General features: G+C 46.2%; 1 protein-coding gene across 1 annotated transcript in view; it reads left to right on the plus strand.

Moving 5' to 3' along the window:
- Window positions 1-24,078, plus strand: part of LOC138745183 (early endosome antigen 1-like) — a 159,551-nt gene that overhangs the window by 132,548 nt on the left and 2,925 nt on the right. Inside the window, exons 27-35 of the mRNA XM_069902240.1 lie at window positions 312-385; window positions 2,609-2,693; window positions 5,306-5,367; window positions 6,813-6,877; window positions 7,836-7,918; window positions 17,861-17,959; window positions 19,425-19,541; window positions 22,113-22,268; window positions 23,952-24,012. Coding sequence (XP_069758341.1) covers window positions 312-385; window positions 2,609-2,693; window positions 5,306-5,367; window positions 6,813-6,877; window positions 7,836-7,918; window positions 17,861-17,959; window positions 19,425-19,541; window positions 22,113-22,268; window positions 23,952-24,012 — 802 coding nt within the window. The remainder of the gene's footprint in view (window positions 1-311; window positions 386-2,608; window positions 2,694-5,305; window positions 5,368-6,812; window positions 6,878-7,835; window positions 7,919-17,860; window positions 17,960-19,424; window positions 19,542-22,112; window positions 22,269-23,951; window positions 24,013-24,078) is intronic.

A 24,078-nucleotide genomic window follows, 5' to 3' on the forward strand; every position in this document is an offset into this window, starting at 1 on the left:
GGCCTACTCCTGCTATTTCTTATGCTCACAATACTCCAACTGTGGTCTCACTGAAGTCTTGTACTAGTTCCAGCTCCTGTACTTGGTGTCTGACCAGAGAAGGCAAGCATGCCTTCACCACTCTGCCTCCCCATGTCACCACTTTCAGGGAACAATTGCTCCTTGGTCTCTCTGTTTCTCCAAACAGATTTGGCAAGAGCACCAGGAAAGCTGTGCGCTGCCCAGGTCTCAGGCTACGACCAGATATTGGTGTTGGCCTTCAGGAATGCTCGCTGCCATCCAAGCTGACCCTGCGCCCTTTTGTTCTGCAGTTCACCGAATGTAGCTCAGAGAACCAGAGGCTGGAGAACCTGGTCGCCACCTTGAAGCAGCAAGTGACAGAGAAGTAAGTTGGGTGAATCATTCCCCTGTCACCTGATGGAGGAGAACATACCGGGGTTGCAAGCCAAGGTCATGTGTTATGCACTAATGGCCATGGGACATGTTCTAAACTGGGTTGATCAGGGAGAAGTAATGCTTTTTCCACTGGTAATAAGGTATATTTAGGAAAGGCTTTCCATAATGTCACTGAATAAATCCGTGTGGCTCACTCAGAGAAATCAATGTTCCACAATTAGCAATAGCTGAGTGATTTATGTTGTCTTAAAGGCAACCTGTTTTTCTAACCTCCTTGCATTCTTCAGACTGGCCAACAGATATTAATGAATTCTGCTCAGACCAGGAGCTGAGTTTGAGGTTCCCAACTTGGCAGCTCAACACATTGGTCTTGTCAAATCAAGTTTATTGCCATCTGATTGCACAAGTTCAACCCGACGAAACAGCCTTCTCCGGCCCTCGGTGCAAAACATGTAGACGCACAACCAGACATCACACACATACAGACGGACCATACATATGCAGGACAGTATTCATAGATACCAATAAATAAATAGTTTCATGAATATGACAGTTTTGGATGGTTAGTGTGGACAGATCTCTGGGTCGTTCAGCGTTCTCACCGCCCGTGGGAAGAAGCTGCTCCTCAGCATGGTGGTGCTGGCTCTGATCCTGACGGGAGCAGCTAAAAGATATTGTGTGTGATGTGGAAGGGATCCTCAATGATTTTGAGCGCACTCTTCTGGCAACAATCCTGGTAGATCGATGTGGGAGGGGGGGATGGAGACTCCAGTGATCCTCTCTGCCACTCTTATGGTCCTGTGGATTGACCTCTAATCCTTTTCTCTGCAGCAACCGTACCACACTGTGATGCAGATGCTCTTGATGAAGCCCCTGCAGAAGTTTGACATAATGGTGGCTGGTAGCCTTGCCCGCTTCAGTCTTCTCAGGAAATGCAGTCGCTGTTGCCCCTTCCTGACAAGTGAGGGAGATGTTGTGTGTTGACGGTAGGTCAGTGCTTAAGTGGACTCCAAGGAGCTCAACTCTCTCCACTACAGTAAAAACACAATGCTGGAGGTCAAGCAGTGGCCTTCATGAAGCAAAGTTAAAAATACATAACCAGCATTTCTAGTCCGAAACATCAGTTATGTATCTTTACCTTTACTATATAAAGGACGCTGTTTGACCTGCTGTGTTTCTCCAGCTTTGTGTTTTTACTTCAATCACGGTGTCTGCAGATTTTCGTGTTTTACTTCTCTCCACTACAGAGTTATTGATGTGCAGTGGAGGATGGTCATTCCTGAGGTCCATGATCACCTTCATCTTGTGCACGTTGAGACTCAGGCTGTTACTCTCACACCGTTTCATGAGATTTCTCCCCTCTTCTCTGTAGGGCAACTCATCGTTGTTGCTGATGAGGCCGACGACGGTTGTATAATCTGCTGGACTTGGCGATGCGGTCGTGGGTCAGTAGTTTAAGTGCGATGGGGCTGAGCGCACAGCCCTGAGGTACGCCAGCGCTTAGCATGACGGTGCTCGACGTCCTTCTGCTGACACGGACAGACTATTACCAATGTTTCGGACCTGAGCCCTTTCTCAAGGTTGACAAAGTGCTCAGGCCTGAAACGTCGGTTACATTTATTTTTACCTGCTGTGGACGCTGCGAGATCGGCTGAGCTCCTCCAGCATTTCTGTGTTTTTACTACGATCACAGCATCTGCAGACTCTGTGTCTCACAGCTGAACTCATCTGGTTCAGTTGACTAAGGTTGCTTCCCATGAGCAGTGAGAAACTAAACCAAAAAAAGGAACTGCTCACACGAGACTCTCACATTCATGAAACTATTTATTTATATGAATATTTGTATAGCATGTGTATTGCTTGTGAGTTATGCCTGGCTGTGTGCCTGCGTGTTTTGCACCGAGGACAGGAGAACACTGTTTCACCAGGTTGTACCTGTGCGATCAGATGATAATAAACTTATTGTGCCCCACTCCCTGGCTCTCACCTTTCTGGGTCCTGCGCCAGAATTTCAGGTAGGAGTGTTAATTGTCCAGAAGCAGGCAAGGAACAAAAATTCAAGGGGGTTTAAAAAAAATTTTTTTAATTTTGCACCCTATCATTCATGTTAAATGTATTCAGGTGTCACCTCAGGTTATGTGAGATGAAACCTCACAGGATTTGAATATTGCTGCAGAATATTTGACTGACGTTTTTGTCTCTGGGGATCCAGGGAGCAGACACTCAGACAACTTGAAAGGTTCAGACGAACTGAGAAGACTGAATATGAAATAAAGACTTCGGCGTTAGAATTAAAGGTTTGTTGTCTTAACGAAATGTAATTTTGGCCTACAGTACGGTAACGGGCCCTTTCAGCCCACGAGCCCGTGCCGCCCAGTTACACCCAATTGACCTACAATCCCTGGTAGGTGGGAGGCACCCGGAAGAAACCCACGCAGACGTGGGGAGAATGTACAAACTCCTTACGGACGACGCCGGATTTGAACTCCGGTCGCTGGCGCTGTAAAAGCGTTGCTCGGACCGCTGCGCTAACTGTGCCACCCTTCCTCAATTATCCCCAAATGAAACAGTCCAGCACAGAACCAGGCCCTCCGGCCCACGTGTCTGTGCTAAACACAACGTTCAAATCAAATTAAAACTCTGGCTGCTTGCTCTTGATAGGTATCTTTCCATTCCCTTTATATTCATGTGTTGATGTAGCAGCCTGTTAAACTTCTGTTTCCAAAATTTCTACTGGCAGCCTGTTCCAGGTACCTATAATTCTTATGTAAATAAACACGCTTGCCCTTTACATCTCTTTTCAACTCACCATCCATCTCCCCCCCCAATTTATTTAAGAACATAAGGAGCCTACTCCACCATTCAATGAGATCAAGGCTGATCTGATGATGGGCTCATCTCCACCTTCACAATGTAGAAATGTCCTTCACAATGTAGAAATTTATCTAACCTTGTCTTAAATTACTGAGGTCGCCTCCACTGCTTCAATGGACAGTGAATTCCACAGATTCACCCCCCCCTCTGGGAAAAGGGGGGGTGAATCTCCGTCCTAAATCTACTCCCCCAGATCCATGTCCCCTAGTTCTGGTTTATTGTCAAGAGTACAAACATAACATCACAGCCAACCCTGACATTCTCTTTCCTGGGGGTGAGGCAGAATGAGTGCAAAAAAAATTACTCAACATACACATTTAAACAGATAATGAATGTAAACCAAAGGTAGTGGACACAGCCCAGGACATCACAGGCAAAACCCTTACCACCATCGAGAACATCAACAAGAAACGTTGCCGTCGGAGAGCAGCAGCGATAATCAACAATCCACCCTTCCCAACACACGCTCTGTTCTCGCTGCTGCCATCAGGAAAGAGGTCTCGGTGCCACAAGACTCGCCCCACCAGATTCAGGAACAGCTGTTCCCCCTCCACCATCAGACTCCTCAATCAGGGACTCATTTAAGGACTCTTGTGCTCTTGAATTTCTTTCTGTTCTCTCTCTATTGCACAGTCAGTTTGTTTACATTCGTTATCTGTTTACAGCTCATTAGTTATTTACATATTCACACTGGGCACAGTTTATTTTTTGCACCACCAATTAGTGGTAGTTCTGCCTCGCCTGCAGGAAAATGGAATCTCAGGGTTGTATGTGATGTCTTACATGTACTCTGAGTATGAATCTCAAATGTATCTTTTCTGTGCCTTTCATAATTTTAAATGCATGTCCTCTAGTATTTTAACTCTTGGGGAAATATTCCAATTATCTACCCTATCGATGCTTCGCATGGTTTTTATAAACTTCCATCAGGTTGTCCTCCATCTCTTAACGTGCAGAGAAAACAACTAAGCTTTGTCCCAACCTCTCTCCATAAATTCATACCCTCTAAGCCAGGCATCATGGTGGTAAATCGCCTTTGTCCCCTTTCCAAAGCCTCCACCTCCTCCCTATGATGGGGCAACCAGAATTGGAAGTGCTGTCTTTCTAAAGTTCTGCACAGCTGCAACCTGCTTTCCTTGCTTTTGCACTAATTCACCGCCCAAATGAAGGCAATCATCCCATGAGCCTTTTTAATCACCCAGAGATGTGGCTACTTGTTGGCATCTGGGTCACAGTGCAGCTTGGCACAAATGGTGTCTTTATTTATTTATTTAGACATACATTTCATCCCATGAGCCGGTGCCGCCCAAATTACAACCAATTAATCTACATCCCCAGTACGTTTTGAACGGTGGGAGGAAACTGGAGCCCCCCAGAGAAAACCCAGGCAGACATGAGGAGGACCTGCAAACTCCTTGCAGGCAGTGTGGTATTCAAACCCCATCGCTGGTACCGCAAAGTTGCGACGCCAATCGTGTCGCCACCAGCTGATCCCTTATAGGAACCACAACTAAGCCCCCCACCCCCCACATCCCCAGTGCCTTAACCCACGTATGCTCACTTCCTGGAGCTGGGAATGTCTGGATTCCGGGTAAAAGCATGGAGTGCTACGAAGAAATATTGCGGTGTGAAGTTTCATCACTTTCCAGGGCACGCGCTCAACTCACAAGAGGCTTGAGTGGAAGATTTTGTTACTTCTTATCTATCCATAGGACACAACGAGAGTTCTGGTCCTTTTGCTGAGGTCACGATCATTCTGGAATTGCACACTTTCGCCATTGGTGACTGAGCCTTCGACTGCTAAGATCTCCAATCCCCTCTCTATTTCCTTCTCTCCCTTAAAAATGTCCCTACAACCAACTTTTACTGTTGAGCATTTTATGACTACATCTCCTCAGAGTCCTGTGAAATGGAGAAGCAGGGTGATTTTTTTTAAAAACCATGTTATAGCATTCAGTGAGCACTAAATGTTGTCCTTGATGCTACACGTCTGGACTGGGGGGTGTTAGACTGACCTTATTGGGTTTTTTTTCAGTTGGCAGAAGTGGAAGTCTTGGGTGAAGTTCAACAAGAAATTCCAAGTGAGGAACACAAGAGGTAGGGTTTGGAGTTGTGGCTAATATCCTGCTGGGGTGAACTCCAAGCCAACTGAACAATGCCAGAGAATACACCACTGCCAACTTGCATTCAACAGCTTCATCATGACATTGCTTAATGGATGGATAAATAATTCCGGTGTCATTGGGGAGAACTTCCCTCCTTTCTTTGAAAGATTTTACGCCAATGCCCCCTATGTTGAACTGACAGTTCTGCGCTCCTCCAGTAGCCTCAAATTTAGCTCTCGAGTCTCTAGAGTGAGACTTCCCACAGCTTTCTGATTAATTGCAGAGGAATTTTCTGACTGTGTGGTGCCCAAAAGTGCTGGAGAAACTCAGCAGGTCACACAGCATCCATAGAAAGTAAAAACCAGTCGAAGTTCTTCATGACTCATTAAATAAAATCAGGTTGATGCCAAAATAAGAAGATTGGGGGAGTGGTGAAGTGGGGGGAAAGACAGGCTAATGGTTGCATACACATGGGGGGGGGTAGGAGAAAGAATCTGGGAAGTGATGGGGGAGGGAGCAGAGGTCTACGAATGATCGCTGTCTGATAGAAGGAAGAGAAGAGGTGGGGAGCTGGAGGAAGGGAGTGGGAGCAATGAGGGAGAGAGAGTGGCGAAGAAGGTGAATGGAAATTGGAGGTCAACATTGATGCCATCTGGTTGGAGACTGCCGAGGTGGAATCTCAGGTTGGTGGCCTCAAATGGCAGTGCATAAACCCATGGACAGACAAATCAGTGTAGCAATGGGGTGTGGATTTGAGGTAGGAGGGGAGGGGATGGAGCAAAGGTGGGCAACGAAGCTATTTTCTAGTCTGCGTCCAATCTCTCTGATGCAGAGGGGACCACTTTGTGAGCACCGTGCAGTAAATGATACCTGCAGATACAAGTGAAGTGTTGCTTCACTTGGAAGGACTGTTTGGGGCCTTAAACAGTGGTGAGGGAATGAAGTGAAGTGAGGCACGTTTGTGATCATGGGGCGATTGGTGGGAAGGGAAGAAGGAGTGGTCCCAACTGAATGTGGGGATGAGAGGGGAAGAAGTGTCTGGTGGTGGGATCATTTTGCCAGTGGCAGAGATTGAGGAGGATGACATGTTGGAAGCAGAGGCCATTGAAATGGCAGGTGGGAATGAAGGGAACCTTGTCCTTGTGCCTGGATGTGGAAGGAGAGCAGGGCAAGTGCGCAGAAAATAGAGGAGATGTGAGCAAGGCTGAGTTGTTGGCAGCAGAGGGGAAGGCACATTTTCTAGGAACGTGGCTTCGTTCTGGTCCCCAGGTGGGAAGGATAGGAGAAAGAAACTGGGAAGAGATAGGGGAGGGAGCAGAGGTCTACAAATGATGGCTCTGTGATAGAAGAAAGGGGTGGGGAGCTGGAGGAAGGGAGTGAGAGGTTTGCCTCTGGTCCCCATGAGAAATGAACTCCACCAACTCTTTTTTTTTGCAGTTGTGTACTTCAGCAATGCCATCGCTGTGACTCCTTCCAGGAGGAAATGAAGGCCAAAGTGCAAGGTAGCATTCTCCCTTCTCTCCCTTGGTCTTGCTGTGTGATGTGCAATCTAGTCGGGATGCTTCACTCATTTTGCTGCCCAATCCAACCCCAAGAACAAGATGGGCCCAAGCTCTCTCCAAATCCTAACTCAAAACCATGCTGGTTCACAGTGACCAGTGTACAGAGTCCATCCAGTAACATCACCGGTCCCTTTCCATTTCTGTCCTGAGACATGTTTGTTTCATTTCCACCCACCAGCACAGAAAACTGTGGTACAGGAGAGACCATTCAGCCCATTGAAACTTGGTTGGTGGAGAAGGATAATCTGTCTCTGCACCACCCTTTCAGACCCTGTTGGCCATCTCCTCAACTACTCTCTCATCCTTTAACCAAGTAACCCAATAATTTCTTATTTTTCCTCTATTATTTTCCTCTCTACAACCTCCTCATTTTCTTTGCTCTCGTTGTTTACTTACTTTCTTCTATATTTTTATTCAACACTCCATTTCACTCTCCACCCTCTTGTCTTTTCATGTCCTCCCCTTTTCTTTTTTCTCTCTCTCCATCTCTCTTTCTCCCTTAAGTTTTTTTGGGATCTATATAGAAAGAATTTGCAGCATTTGTGTGCATGTGGCCAGCCCAAATTCTGATTAGGTGTGGAATTGTTCAAGTTTATTTATCAACCAGTTGCAGAACTACAACCTGACATAACACCCATACAGACAAACAAAACACACTCACACTCTCTATCTATATTGTTTAATAGATTGTCATGTCTCAGAGGGCGATTGTGGGCAGTTCCTTTGGTCGTTCAGCATTCTCACTGCCCTTGGGAAGAAGCCGTTCCTCAGCCTGGTGGAGCTGGCTCTGATCCTCTTGTATCTCTTCCCCGACGGGAAGGGAGACTCCAATTACCATTCCCTTCTCCCTCAACTTGGATCAGGATTTTAAAACCCTGAGCATTCCTGTGTCTTGCAGGCTACCGTACCAGGAATTCTGAGCTGCGGGGAGAGAAAGCAATGGCCCTGAAATCATTAAATGAGGCCCAAGTCCGCACACAGGTAGGTGGACCTTCACCTGAAACCTCTCACCACTGGAAGCTGTTACACAAGTGCTGGGAACATTCATTTGAATTTCATGTTCTTGCAGATTAATTTAAGTCAGTGGTCTCAACGTTTTTCTTTTCACTCTTGGTCCTCTGTGATTAGTAAGGGATTGCTTAAAGTGGTATGTGAGTGGGAAGGGAAGGTTGAGGACCACTGTTTTAATCGGACCTCATTGACTCGTTATGTGCACGGTATCATAACTCCAAAGGAAATGGGCCAATGACAATTTTTCTCAAGTAAAATATTTCAGTAACAATTGGGTCTAGAGCAGAAGTTCAGATTTAAGATTTTTTTGGATTTTGGAAAACCATTTAAAAAATGCACTCGTTCACTCAGACTTAAAGATGCATGCATTCACACTTTTCTTCTTTCTTCTTCTTCTTCTTTGGCTTGACTTCGCGGACGAAGATTTATGGAGGGGTAAATGTCCACGTCAGCTGCAGGCTCGTTTGTGGCTGACAAGTCCGATGCGGGACAGGCAGACACGGTTGCAGCGGTTGCAGGGGAAAATTGGTTGGTTGGGGTTGGGTGTTGGGTTTTTCCTCCTTTGTCTTTTGTCAGTGAGGTGGGCTCTGCGGTCTTCTTCAAAGGAGGTTGCTGCCCGCCAAACTGTGAGGCGCCAAGATGCACGGTTTGAGGCGATTACAGCTCACTGGCGGTGGTCAATGTGGCAGGCATCAAGAACTTTCTTTAGGCAGTCCTTGTACCTCTTCTTTGGTGCACCTCTGTCTCAGTGGCCAGTGGAGAGCTCGCCATATAACACGATCTTGGGAAGGCGATGGTCCTCCATTCTGGAGACGTGACCTACCCTGCGCAGTTTGATCTTCAGCAGCGTGGATTCGATTCTGTCGGCCTCTGCCATCTCGAGTACTTCGATGTTGGAGATGAAGTCGCTCCAATGAATGTTGAGGATGGAGTGGAGACAACGCTGGTGGAAGCGTTCTAGGAGCCGTAGGTGATGCCGGTAAAGGACTCATGATTCGGAGCTGAACAGGAGTGTGGGTATGACAACGGCTCTGTATGCGCTATATATATATTATATGGATCTATACTCAATAATGTACCTCTGATACGTCCTGATCTCCAATCGGAATTTCTGAACTCTATAACGTATTACCTTATGGAACCACGGACAAAATCGTTTTGGATTTTGGATTTCAGGTACTTGGATAAAGGGTATTCCACCTGTATAGCTAATTGCTTTTACTGCATGCAATGTCCCTGGAATTCCCACCCTCAGCGTTGGCCGCCTATGTCGCATGGGAGCTCGGGCCCATGATGGACGTCACTTTTTGCAGCCCTTCTGCATTCCTGGATCCTCGAATTTTCAAACCAGGACAGTGTGGTTCCCACAGTGCACCTGTAGACGTTCAACAGAGTATCCAACAGAATTCATAGAGAGTGGTGGCATTGATGTGCATTCTTCATGGTTTCCCTCAGGGAAGGTCTTCCAACATTTGGATACTCAGGAACATAAAGGACCTCACCATTGCTCCATCACAGGTGTGTGGTCCCTCACCCTCTGGTACCACAACCAGTTCGTTGATCTTGGTGTCGATGAGAGCAAGAATGATGTTCTGGCACCACCCAACCCAACCAGATCCTTGGATCTCCCTCCTGTATTCTGACTCATCGCTTAATCAAAGTATTTCAAAACCTCAGGAGGCCTCAGTGCACATTAAGACAATAAAATACTTTATGAAATGTATTATAAGATGAGAATTCTAACAGCCAATTGTGCATAGCAAATTCCCAAAGCTGATGTCAATTTAACTCCTGCTTGAACCAGCGTCTTTATGTCTTGTATAGAAGATGGGAACCATTAAACCATGCATTCCCCTCTCTGTACTCCACTGGAAACATCAGCCTTGATTTTGGGCTCAAGTATCTGGTGTGGGATTTGAACTCACAACCTCCAATTGGGAGACAAAGGGCTCCATCCACTTCAATTCCCCGTCCCATTCCCATGCTGACATGTCTGTCCATGATCTAATTTTCTACCAGACTGAGACCACCTGCAAACTGGAGAAACATCTTCCAACTGGGCACCCTCCAACTGGATGGCATTAATATTGACTTCCTTGGTTTCTGTTAAACCCTCCCTGGCCTTTCTTCTCGCCTTATCCCCACCTCCCCTCCCCATCCTCCCCTTCCTGCTACCTCTAGCCTCCCCAGCCCCCACTCCCTTACCCAACTCCTCCCTCCCTCTGTTTGTGTGTGTATGTTTCTCTTTCTCTCTCCTTCCTCAGCCTCCTTTCACAAAACCAAAAATCAATTCTCACCTCTCCTCTTATCATATCCAATTAACGCCCTTAGTTGGACTCCTTCTCCGGCCAGTCTTCAGTCTTTATTCTGGCATCTTCCTGCTCTTTGCTTATTCCTTGAAGAAGGGCTCAGACCTGAAATGTCAGTAATATATCTTTTACCTCCTATGGACGCTGTGAGACTGGCTGAGATCCTCCAGCATTTCTGTGTGTTTATGCTACCCACTCATCCACAGCTAATGGATACATAATTCCCTGAAAGTGGCATCATATGTGAATAGGATTGTAAATAAAGCTTTCGGCAGATTGGCCTTCATAAATCAAAGTATTGAGTACAGGAGTTGGGATGTTATGTTCAATTTGTATAAGACATTGGTGAAGCCAATTTTGGAGTATTGTATCCAGTTTTGGTGGCCTAACTACAGGAAGGATATCAATAAGATACAGAGAGTGCAGAGATTTACTAGGATGTTGCCTACTCTTCAAGGACAGAGTTTCAGGGAAAGGTTAAACAGGTTAGGACTTTATTCCCTGGAATGTAGAAGGAATAGTGGTGATTTGATAGAAGTATTTAAAATTATGAAGGGGACAGATAGAGTAAATGTAGAGAGGCTTTTTCCAATGAGGGTAGGTGAGGTTCAAACAAGAGGACATGGGTTAAGGGTGAAAAGAGAAAAGTTTAGGGGGAACTTCCGCACAGAGTGATGGGAGTGTGGAACGAGCTTCCTGCTGAAGTGGTAGATGCAATCCTGATTTTAACATTTAAGGGAAATTTGGACAGATATATGGGTGGGAGAGGCACAGAGGGCAATGGGCTGAGTGTAGGTCAGCAGGACTAGGCAAGAAAAAGTGGTTTTGGCACAGACTAGAGGGGCCGATGCTGCTTTGTGCCTGCTGGCACTGATCTCTTGTGAGTTTATTATTAGAGTTGAGGAGAAAGAATTTGCTACTGTTCTCTGGTGTGATTCCCCGCACAATCTCCACCCTGCGCTTCAGAGCCGACACTTATTATTCCACTGTTATTGTAGTTCGATTATGCGGGACATCTCTGGACTGATAGTCAACACAACCCTGGCTTCATTCTTTGTAGAAAACAGGTTGCACAATATTTGTACATGAGGGAAAACAGGGATTAAAAATTGGGAAATCTCTGAAATTCATCTATTTTAATGCCAGGAGTATTGTAAAAAAGGTGGATGAGCTGAAGGTGTGGATTGATACTTGGAAGTATGATGTGGTAGCGATTAGTGAGACATGGTTGCAGGAGGGATGTGATTGGCAGCTGAATATCCCTGGGTTTCGTTGTTTTAGGTGAGATAGAGTCGGAGGGGCAAGAGGAGGTGGGGTTGCATTGCTTGTCAGGGAAAATATTACAGCGGTGCCTAGGAAGGATAGATTAGAGGGCACATCCACGGGGGCTATTTGGGTGGAACTGAGGAGTGGGAAAGGAGAGGTTACACTTGTAGGGGTGTATTATAGACCACCCGGAGGGGACCGAGACCTAGAGGAGCAAATCTGTAGGGAGATAGTAGATATTTGTGATAAGCACAGGGTTGTAATAATGGGAGATTTTAATTTTCCACATATAGATTGGGAAACACATTCTGTGAAAGGGCTGGATGGGTTAGAGTTTGTGAAATGTGTGCAAGATAGTTTTTTACAACAATATGTAGAGGTGCCAACCAGAGAAGGAGCAGTGTTAGATCTACTGTTGGCAAATGGGATGGGTCAAGTGACGGAGGTTAGTGTTGGCGAGCACTTCATAATGCCATCAGCTTCAATGTCATTACGGAAAGAGAGAAGTCAGGGCCAAGGGTTGAGGTTTTTGATTGGGGAAAAGCTAGATTTGAGGAGATGCGAAAGGACTTGCAGGGTGTGGATAGGGACAATTTGTTTTATGGCAGGATGTAGTAGAGAGATGGAAGTCTTTTAAAGATCAGATTTTGAGAGTGCAAAAGCTTTATGTTCCTGTTAGGTTAAAAGGAGGGGTTGGAGAGAGCCGTGGTTTTCAAGGAATATTGGAAACTTGGTTCGAAGAAAAAGGGAGGCGTACATTAGATATAAGAAGCATGGAGTTAAGGGGATGTTTGAAAGATACATTGAATGTAAGAGGAATCTTAAGAGAGGAATTAGGAAAGCTAAAAGAAGGTACGAGGAAATTATGGCAAGCAGGGTGAAAACTAATCCAAAAGAGTTCTACAAATATGTTAATGGTAAAAGGAAAGCTAGAGACAAAATTGGTCCCTTAGAGAATAGAGCAGAAAACTGTGTGTGGAGCCTAGAGAAATGGGGGAGATATTGAACAGTTTCTTTTCTTCGGTATTCACTAAGGAGAAGGATATTGGGAGATGTGAGATAAAAAAAAGCAAATTGGGTAAATATGTAGAGATTACAAAAGATGTAGTTTTAGGGCTTTTGAAGAATATAAAGTTGGATAAGTCTCCGGGACCAGACGGATCTTCCCCAGGACATTGAGAGAAGTGAAGGAGGAAATAGCAGAGGCTCTGGCGGTAATTTTCCAAATGTCATTAGATATGGGGATAGTGCCGGTGGATTGGCGCATTGCGCATGTGGTTCCGTTATTTAAAAAGGGTTCAAGGAGGAAGCCTGGCAACTATCGGCCTGTAAGTTTGACGTCTGTGGTAGGTAAATTAATGGAGAAAATTCTTAGAGATAGTACTTATAAACATCTGGATAGACAGGGTCTGATCAGGAGCACTCAACATGGATTTGTGGGAGGAAGGTCCTGTTTCACCAATCTGATTGAATTTTTTGAAGAGGTGACTAGGAATGTGGATGAGGGTAGTGCAGTGGATGTTGTCTATATGGACTTCAGTAAGGCCTTCGATAAGGTACCACATGGAAGGTTAGTTAGGAAGGTGCAGTCTTTAGGTATAAATTTTGAGATAGTCAAATGAATTGAACATTGGCTGAAAGGGAGAGGCCAGAGAGTGGTAGTGGATAATTGTCTGTCAGGTTGGAGGCCGGTGACCAGTGGTGTGCCTCAAGGATCTGTATTGGGCCCATTGTTGTTCGTTATATACATTAATGATCTAGGTGATGGGGTGGTAAATTGGATTAGTAAATATGCAGACGATACTAAGATAGGTGGAATAGTGGATAATGAAGAAGGTTTCAAGGATTGCAGAGGGATTTGGGCTGCTTAGAAAAGTGGGCTGAAAAATGGCAGATGGAATTTAATGCTGATAAGTGTGAGGTGCTTCATTTTGGTAAGAAGAATCAGAACAGGACATACGTGGTAAATGGGAGAGCATTGAGGAATACAGAAGAGCAGAAAGATTTAGGAGTGACGGTACATCGTTCCCTGAAGGTAGAAACTCACGTGAATAGGGTGGTGAAGAAGGCTTTTAGTATGCTGGCCTTTATCAATCATTGCATGGAATATAGGTGTTGGGAAGTGATGTTGAGACTGTATAAGACGTTGGTATGGCCTAATTTGGAGTTCTGTGTGCAGTTCTGGTCGCCTAATTATAGGAAGGATATAAACAGAGTGGAGAGAGTGCAGAGAAGGTTTACCAGAATGTTACCTGGGTTTAAGCATCTAGAGTATAGGGAGAGATTGGACAGATTGGGTCTTTATTCTTTGCAGCGTAGAAGGTTGAGAGGGGATTTGATAGAAGTATTTAAGATTATGAAAGGGATAGACAGAGTGGATGTGGATAGACTATTTCCGTTAAGAGGAGGAAAGATTAAAACAAGAGGACATGAGTTAAGAATTAAGGGGCAGAGGTTTAGAGGTAACATGAGGGGGAACTTCTTTACTCAGAGAGTGGTAGCCGTGTGGAATGAGCTTCCGGGAGAAAGAGTGGCGGCGGAGTCAATTGTATTATTTAAGAAAAGGTTGGACAGGTATATGGATGAGAAGAAGATGGAGGGTTATGGGCATTGTGCAGGGAGGTGGGACTAGAAAGGGGTGTTTGGTTCGGTGCGGACTAGAAGGGCCTAATGGCCTGTTTCCGTGCTGTAAATTATGTTATGTTATGTGGTGTACAAAATTCTGGCATCCATGCTGGCAGCGTCTGTGCACGCAGCTGGTCCTGACCACCCATGTTCTGGTGTCCACACCAATTCACTCGCTGGTTCCCGCGGCCTCCGCAAGGCTTGCACCTTGGATACTTACGCTGCTGATACTCCACCACCACCACCACTCCTTACCCTTCCCTATTCCATAATTCCTCTCCCTGCTCAAGTCACCATCTACACCTTTGAGCTCCCCACCCCGCCCCCCCTAGTCCTCGACCCTCTCCTCCCAACGCCCCTCTGACCTCCCTTTCCTGCCACCTCTGGTCTCCCCCAGCCCCCATTCCCTCCTCCACCACCCCCTCACCCCAGATTCCCCAGCCCCCCATTTCCTTCCCCCAACAGCTTGTGCCTTCCCTCTCATATCCACCTCTGACCTCTTGCCTGTGGACCGTACTCCTCCCACTGACCCCCCCCCCCACAAATCTATTCACACGACTTTCTACATTTTACTTATACCTTGATAAAGAGTTCATTCCCAAAATATCTGTTATGTATTTTCATCTTTACTGACCTGCTGAGTTTCTCCAGCATTGAGTTTTTACTACAATCACGGCAAATGCAGCCTACAGCGCCTCGCTCCATACACACTGTAGAAATCTGTCAATAAAAATGTTCAGTTTAATGAGTTATTTGCTGTTGCAGTAGAAGGCATGTCAAAGCAGTGATTGTCATTTTAGATAGGGATTATTGGAACAAGGGTGGTCAGGACCAGCTGCGTGCACAGACGCTGCCTGCATGGATGCCAGAATTTTGTACACCACGTATGCACAAATATTGTGCAGCCTGTTTTCTTTCTAACGTGGTCTTGGCCCATTTGCGGGGGTGTTTTGTGCCTTGTCTTGCCTTTTGAAACATGGGGGCGGCTTGGTAATGGATTCTTTCTGACAGCTATAACGATGTTGCCAAGACTCATTGGACTCAATGAGCACATTGACATTTTAAACCTTTTATGCCCAAGTGATTTACTGATCCAGCGGGAAATGGCATGGCACAAGTGAGCAATTGCATTATTATGCCATGTGGAAAGATTACTTTCAGTCATCTCAACTAGTTTTACTGGTTGATTTTGGGTTTTGGTTCAAGGGAATTCTTGTGTTAGAATCCTCTGTTGCACAGTGTGATAGAAAAAGACCAGGTCACTGATTGCACACTGACCATGGACGACTAATTTAGACTAATCCCATATTAGTCACTCTCTCGACTTTTCCCAGTTTGCAAAACTCACCTACATAACTAGGGGCAAAACACAGAAGTCTACAGGCACCGTGACTGAAGTGAAAAGAGAATGCTGGAGAAACTCGGTAGGTCAACCGGTGTCCTTAATATAACCAACGTTTCGGGCTTGAGCCCTTCATCAAGGTATGAGCAAAATGTCGGCAAGTGCCTGAACAAAATGGTGCGAGGTGGGGGGGGGCATGGTCCCATAGGCAGGAGGTAATAGGTGAATAAGGGAGGGAGGGCACACCAGCAAGCAGGGTGTAGCTCTGTGAATGGAGAAGGAAGGGGGTGGAGAGCTGGAAGGAAGAAGACAGAGGGATGGAGAAGAATGGGGAGTGGGTGAGCATAAACCGGAGAAATCGATGTCAATGCCGTCAGCCGACCAAGCCTTGAAGCCAGAGTGTGATTGGGTTATGGACCTAATATGGATAAATTGGATCAGTGTAAATCTAAGAGACAGAATGAGCATGGTGGGCTGAAGGGCCTATTTCTGTACTATAGGACTCTATGAAGAGTGGAATATGGTAGAAAATAGGCCACATTTGGCATTCAGTGCCTTGCATCAAAGGTTAGGAGACACCAGTTCAAATCCCACCAATACAAGGCTGAATATTGGTGACCACAAAGTAATGGTGACCACACAGAAGCAGCATGGTTAACTTAATGGTAAGCACATTGCTATTACTGTGGCAGCAACCCCAGTTTGAATCTGGCTCCATCTGCAAGGAGTTTGCAAGTTCTCCCCACGTCTGTGCGGGTTTCTTCCGGGGGCTCTGGTTTCCTCCCACTGTTCAAAATGTGTGGGAGTTGTAGGTTAATTGGTGCATTTAGCGGGCATGGGCTTGTTGGCTGTTACCATGCTGTATGTCTAAAAACAAAATTTTAAAACCTTCCACTTATTCACATAAAAGCCTGATTAAAGTGTTCTTCAGCCTCTGGTACCTGGTTCTCGGGATGTCTGTGAAGTAACCAACAGGTCAGTCAGAGGGTGGCAATGTTTCCGAACCTGCCAGTGAACAGGTCACTGAGATATTGCAGGGTTACAATGAGAAAGCTGATGGCAGACTCTGTTTTTAGCTCAGCCAAAGGTTTTGCTACTGATTTTAATTTAATTTTAAGGGTAAGGGTAGTTGGAAGTTCAAAGTTCAGATTTATTGTCAGAGCACATACATGACATCACATACAACCCTGAGATTATTTTCTTGTGGGTAAGGCAGAATTGCCACTTATTAGTAGTGTACACATATAAACAAATAAAGCAATGTAATACAATACAAAGAGGAAAAAAAATCAATAAAATGCACAAGAGTGCTTAAATGAGACCCTGATTGAGTTTGTCGATAAGGTGTCTGATGTTAGAGGGTTAGCCGCTGTTCCTGAACCTGGTGGTGTGAGGCACCTGTACCTCTTTCCTGATGGCAGCAGAACAGAACGTGTGCTAGCCGGTGTGGATCCTTGATGATGGCTGCTGTTCTCCGACGACAGCGTTCCTTGTAGATGTTCTCGATGGCGAGGAGGGTTTTTGCCTGTGATGTCCTGGGCTTTTCGCTTAGGGGTATCTGTGTGTCCCCGTACCAGACCGTGATGCAGCCGGTCAGCTCACTTTTCACCACACCTCTGTAGAAATTTGCCACATCATACCAAACCTCTGCAAACTCCTGAGGAAGTAGAGACGCTGACGTGCTTTCTTCAAGATGCCATTAGTGTGTTGGGTCCAGGAAAGATCCTCGGAACTAGTGAAACAATGATTCCAATATTCTGCTTGAACTGATCCCTCTCTCCAGCTCTAGTCTTTGTGCTTTATTCATGTGTGTGTGGATTGACTTGGTGGATAGCACATGAAACAAACATTTTCACTCTACCTTGGCGCCTGTGACAATAAACATAAACTTGAACTTGAGGGGGGGGGATTGTAAAAGACAAAAGTCTGCAGATACTGTGGTTAAAGAAAAAACACAACGCTGGAGAAATTCAGTAGGTCTTTTATCTAGCAAAGATAAAGACTCATTACTGACTTCCCGGGCTTGAGCCCTTCACCAAGGGATTGAAAAATGTCAGCAGGCATCCGAACAAAAAAGATAAGGGGGGAGGCGAGGGGGAAGAGCATGGTAGCAAAGGTGGAGAAGGGAGGGAGGGCACAGCAGTGTGCAGGGGGGAGGAGGGATGACCAGATGAATAGAGAGGAAAGGAAGGAGGAGAGCTGGGGGAAGGGAAGAGAGAGCAGGTTAGCCGGAAAAGTCGATGTTAATGCCATCTGGGACAGGATGATGGCTGGGACATGGACGATAAAGCAGTGACATATATTGACTGACAGACTTCAAAGAAATGATTAATGAGTGTGACATAAAGAAAGCCTCCTGTTTTTCTCCAGGGGCTGCAAGAGACCGTAAGCCTTGAACGGAAGTTCACGCAGACTCTTGAAGGAGAGAATAACGACTTCACCAGACGCAGCCAGCAACTGTCGGAACAGGTGAGGCACCCCAGAAATGTGGCTGGGCTGATGGTTTTTTTTTTGGTTTGTATCCTATGAACTCTGGCTCCAGCAGCACTCGGCCTGCACATTGCATCAGCGGGCCTTTTTAATGGTGCAACGTGAGAAAAGTGAGTTTACCTTTTTATGTTAACTCCCGCAGAGCCTCGTGCCTCGAGGAGATTGACACACTCAGAAAAGGGAATGGAGAATGGCCAGACGATGAGGGGGAGGTGTTTAAGGACAAGAGAGGTGTAGCGACAGGAAATCGTCGAGACTCAGGAGCGTGGTGATTAAGATTTCCACTCTGCCTGAGAAATAAACAGTGTGAGCAACTTGCATTTTTCAGCCCATGGAGCCTGCCTTGCCGTTCAAATCAGAAGCTGATGCATTTCCCCACTCAGTCTTACTGCCCCAGCCTTCTCCCCATAACCTTTTATGCTCTGGCTACCGTGTATCCCAGTGTTACAAGACGGTCCTCGAAAGTTTTTCTTAAAATGTCACCCTAAAATCAGATCAATCCACTTGCCTGGAGATTGCGGATAAGTTGGGTGGGGGCTTTGCCTGGGGATTGGGGATAAATTGGGCGGGGGTTCTGCCTGGGTATTGGGGATAAGTTGGGCAGGGGCGCAGCCTGGGGATTGGGTGCAGGGTAGTAGTTACTACTTGGGGATTGGATGCAAGTTGGGCAAGGGCACTGCTTGGCATGCTGGTTGCTAGTTATGAGCAAGTACTCTGGTTTGAGCATTGGTCAAGCAGGTATGGCCTGGTGATGTGGAAGGGGTTTGGAGTCTGGGTACAGATGGTAGTGCCTGTCTCACTGTAAAAAAAAAATTGATTTTGTTTAAAATTAGTGTACATTTTCAAAAGTTTTCCAAATGGGGGTCTCTACCCCCCCCACCCCCCTTCCCTGCAAGGAGCGCTGAGCCCCCTTGACCCCCCCCCCCCCCGCTGTACGGCTCGTGCAAGTGCTCAACTCTTTTCCTCTTTTTTTGACGTCGCCCGCTTGCCTGAGGGCGGCAGTGAGGATCACACTTTCCCTCCTGCCCCCACTGACGTGATCGACTGGGATCATGGTCTGAAGAGGGCTCACAAAATCATTAAGGACCCCGACACACACAGTGTCTTCCAGCTAATCTCGTCGGCAAAGAGATCGAGAAGTATCAGAGCTCGCACCACCAGGCTGTGGAACAGCTTCTCCCCACGGGCAGTGAAAATGTTGAACGACTGATACAAGCCCTCCGAGATTTATTTAAGAATATTTTTTCATTTTTATATATGTGCTGCTTGTAAATATGTGTTCTATGTCTATATATAAAATTCTGTTTCGTTCAATTGTTTAATTGCATGATAATACTTGAACCTGGATGAACTGAAAGGCCTACTTCTGTTCCTATATCTTATGGTCTTAATACAGACTCATCATACAAAGGAATGAATGATAAATTTCCTGCTTTTTCAACAGCTGTCTTGTTTGGCAAAAGAGCAGGAGGATTTGACAAAAGCTTACAATGAGCTGGCAAAAGATAGGAAAGGCGAGACTTCCCTTGAATACTGGGCGCCCAGGTCACACCTTGTCCAGGTAACTACGTTTCGTAATGATCTGTCTGATGGGAACACTGCTCTTTATTACCCAAGTAAGTGATACTTTTAATTAAATTAATTCTTTTTGGGGAAAAAGAGCCCATTTCCATAGTAACAGAGCCGGAGAGTTTGGGAGAGAACGAGAAAGCATTCTTCTGCAGAATGAAATGAGCAGCAGCTCCACGAAACAAAGTCACTGAGGACTCGGTTTCCCATTGAAAGGGTAGGACAGAGGTATTGGGTTCCTGAATGACGTTAGCTGTAGACAGTTGCTCATTGTATCCAGACCTTCAATGCTCCTTTAATGGGTTCGCAGAACTGCGTGATATCCCTTGCTGGCTTGTGGTTGAATACAGTTCATTCCATACCAAAGTTCAGATTGATTTGTCAGAGCACATAAATGGCATCACATAAGAAATAGGAGCAAGAATCGACCATCAGGCCCCTCAAGCCTGCTCTGCCATTCAATGGCTGATCTGATCTAATCTCTCCACCTCCCTGCCTTCTCCCCATATCCCCGAATTCCCCTACTTTGTGAAAATCTATCCAACCTTGTCTTAAATATATTTACTGAGGTCACCTCCACTGCTTCAATGGGCAGCGAATTCCACAGATTCACCACCCTCTGGGTAAAAGCAGTTCCTCCTCATCTCTGTCCTAAATCTACTCCTCTGGATCTGAGGCAATGTCCTCCAGTTCTAGTCTCCCCCAACATTGGAAACAATGTACCTACCTCTTCTTATCTATGCCTTTCATAATATACATTTCCATGAGATCCCCTCTCACCCTTCTAAATTCAAGTGAGTGCTTCCCCAGACAACTCTATCTCTCCTCGTAGGCCAACCCCCACATCTCTAGAATCAACCTGGTGAACCTCCTCTGGATCGCCTTCAAATACAGTACATCCTTCCTCAAGTAAAGAGACCAGACCTGCACGCTGTCCTCCATGTACAACCCTGAGATTTTTTTTAACCTTTGTGTGGGGGGGGGGGGGAGGACAAAAACTGCCCCTCAAATATTTCCCCCAATTTCCTTACTTCAATCCTATCTAGTTTTAGATGCCCCTACCCTGTGGATAAAAGACGATGCTGATATACAGTATCTGGGTTCCTCGTGGATTTTATAAACCTCCCCTCAGCCTTCTGTTCTCCAAGGAGAAATATGCCAGCCTGATCAGCCTCTTTTTGTTGTTCAATTTTGCCAGTCCCAGAAGCATTCTCATTAATCTTTTCTTCACTTTTTCCAACTTAATATAGTGGGGTGCCCAGAACCCAGCACAATGCTCTGTGTGGTCTTTCAATGTTTTCTTCAGTCTCTGTCTAGTACTGTGAACTTGTGGGTTCAAGATTTAAGATTACTTTTATTGTCATGTAATAAAACAGAAAATGTGATATTACACGAAGTTTCCTTCTGTCTACCGTCAGAATAAATTGCTCCTTGTACACCTCTGACATGATCAGGAAGCCTCTCGCATCCTGGTACCTGGCACCCTTCAGCCAGTCCGCAGCCTGGTGTGAGCCCTTTGACTGCAGTCGCCAGCAAGGCTGCGCAGGCTCATCACCTCGAGGTGCCAACAGCCTGCCGCCTGTGTGTTCCTCAGATCTCCACCCTGGTCACCGTCCCATCGAGTCACCTCCTCTGCTTATCCTTATCAAACGATGGATGATCTCCCTGTTTCCTGGTGCCAGTCCTCTGTTTCTCCGGAGTCTGCAACCGCCACTGCCAATCGTGTGATTTTAAAATAAACCAAAGACAGCTCCTTTCACAGGCCGCTTAACGTCTGTATACAGCTGAGGGCAGTTGGATCCTGCGGGGACAGCGGAGTCTTCGCTCTCCGTGTGAGTGAATCTTAAGTATGGTTATAAAAAGCGATGGCTCTTGTGAACACAACCGTGTCTATACGCTGTGTGAATTTGAGTTTTATTTCTAGCAGGCATGCACAGTGATGTCAAACAATGCAAATGTTCAAAATCGTGCTCAAAATTTGCACATTTGAGAACATCGCAGGCACTTTTAGTGAAAGTCAAGATTATCATCGTCTGATTGTACAAGTTCAACCCGATGAAACAGCATTCTCCAGTCCTTGGTCCAAAACACATGGTCACACAACCAGAAATAACTCATATGCAGACATACAATATGTTTCATTAATATAGGAGTCTCAGATGGTTAGTCTGAACAGTTCCTTTCTCATTGCCCGTGGGAAGAAGCTGTTCTTTAGCCTGGCGGTGCTGGCTCTGATCCTCCTGGATCTCTTCCCTGATGGGAACAGCTGAAAGATGGACTGATCCCTGTCAGGGGTGGATAAGGGACTTGAACATTAACACAATGTTTTGGGTCTGAAGGTATTTTGTCAGAATAGAGGTTCCCGATGAAGGGATCTAGATCTGAGACATTAACTGATTTTCTCTCTCCACAGATGCTGCCTGTCCTCCTGAGTGTTTCCAGCGCATTTTGTTTTTGTTTCAGATTTCCGGCATCTGCAGCTTTTAAAAAAAATCTTTGCTGCCCTTCAAAGGCATTACCTCTGCTTTCAAGATCTGAAACTGTCACTCTTTGCTTGTGGCAGAACGTGGGAGAAATGTTGAAATCCCAGGAGGAGCAGTGGAGGAACCAGGAGGAGCAGAATCAGAGGTTGAAGGATGGTGGCGCCTGCCAGAACTTCCAGAAGCTACAGGAGGAAATGCATCGGCTGCAGCACCAGCTGTGCGCGAAGAGGCAAAAGGTAAGGGCGGTCTGTGGCATCAGAGCGCCCCAGGCTCTGTGATGTACTGAGGGGGCTAAAGTGGGGGCAACAGGAAAATAACAAATGTCACAAGGTTACTCAGTGGGGTCATCTGAAAACGGAAAGGGGATTAGCAACTCAAAGCTCCTCCGAGAGCCAAATTCAAATGTAGGTCTTAAAGTGGGGGGGGGGGGGGGGAAGCAAATTTCTGAGTGTGGGTCTCATTAGTCAGTTGTTAACACAAAGTTACGACAGCGCTAGTGACCCGGATTCAAATTCTGCGCTGTGTGTAAGACAGCCCTGCTGGATTGTTCACAAACCAAGACAGATTCCCCCCCCCCCCCCCCCACTGCCTTTATACCTTTGCTTAGTTGAATGATTCCGAATTGGGCTACACATTTACCGTAGAGGTTGGCCCAATGCTGTTACAGCTCCAGTGAACCAGACCAGGGTCTGAATCCCGTGAGGAGTTTATATGTTCTTCCCGTGTCTACGTGGGTTTTCCCCGGGGGGCGGGGTAGGGGGGCTCCGGTTTCAGGTCGTTGGGACCAAAATGGCCTGTTTCCGTGCTTTAAGCCTCCATTTTAAAAAAAATTAACATAAGATTAAAAATCCAGCCCGAATGCAGGGTCCTGACCCAAAACATCAACCGACCCTTTGCTTTCACAGATGCTACCTGACCCTCTCAGGATCTCCAGCTGTTTGTATTTTTTTTACTCCAGTCTAAAAAGAGGTTCATAATTTGTTCATTCTCCCATGACCTGTGTGTGGTCTTTCTCTGGCTGTTCTGGTTCCAGCCCCCCCCAAAAAAATATATGGAGTATCTAAGTTAATTGATGTATTTGAGCGACACAGGCTCAAGGACTGGGACGATGTGTTGCGTCGCTTTAAAAAAAAATTGATCGATTCTGTTTCTATCCCACTTACCCCTTTGGTCTCTGGCCATTTTTTAACCTTTTATAACATATACTCCATGGGTAAACGAACACCAGTGCGACCCAGATGGTGGTTGGGTATACAGATGGCCCCTGACATGCGTTCGAGTTCCATTCTGACCAACCAGTCGGATCGCACAATGGACGTCTGTTACTCTGGGCCACCACGTTCTTGACTGGTACTGGAAAGACCCGTTATCCGACACCTGGCCTGCGCTCACCTTCCCCACCTCCAACACCGGATCCACCACCGCCTTCGTGTCCCGAAAATGGAACACAATTGGCGACAGCAGAGTCTCCCTCCTGGCCCGTGGCCGCCACCATGTTGGTCCTTCAAAATAAACAGCCCTTGGATCACTGGGACCTGACACACATAAAATACGTATATTTTTAATTTATAGTTTTTTTTGGTCGTATGTACGGATGGTCGTAAGTAGGGGACCACCTGTAAAATTAGTCCTGGCCAATGGGGACGTGGAGTGTATGCATTTGTTGGTAGTCCCTGAACACAGGGACAGGGTTAATTTCCTTTGGCGAACAGCTAAGACCCCTTTTGGAAATGTATTGTTCAGGTCTCAACAGCCTGCAGAGTGCGATCGTGATGAGACGCTGGAGGGACTTGCTGTGTCAGGCAGCTCCGTCAACGACGACTTCTCTCTGCAGATGCGCTGAGTCCCTTCAGCTTCTCGTTGGTTTTGCTGCAGATTCCGTCCTCTCCTACTAAGTCTGTTTCACACCTTCACTTTAGATGGCTGCCATGGCTTGTGAAATGGAATCACTGAAGCACAAGAATGAAGACCTCATGAAAGGTAAAAAGCTGCCCCAGTCCCTGCCGCTGCTTGCCGGCTATCTGCTGCTTGTCCCAAGGCTCCCAT

This window comes from Narcine bancroftii, chromosome 11 (genome assembly GCF_036971445.1).
Source record: "Narcine bancroftii isolate sNarBan1 chromosome 11, sNarBan1.hap1, whole genome shotgun sequence".
Classification (NCBI taxonomy): domain Eukaryota; kingdom Metazoa; phylum Chordata; class Chondrichthyes; order Torpediniformes; family Narcinidae; genus Narcine; species Narcine bancroftii.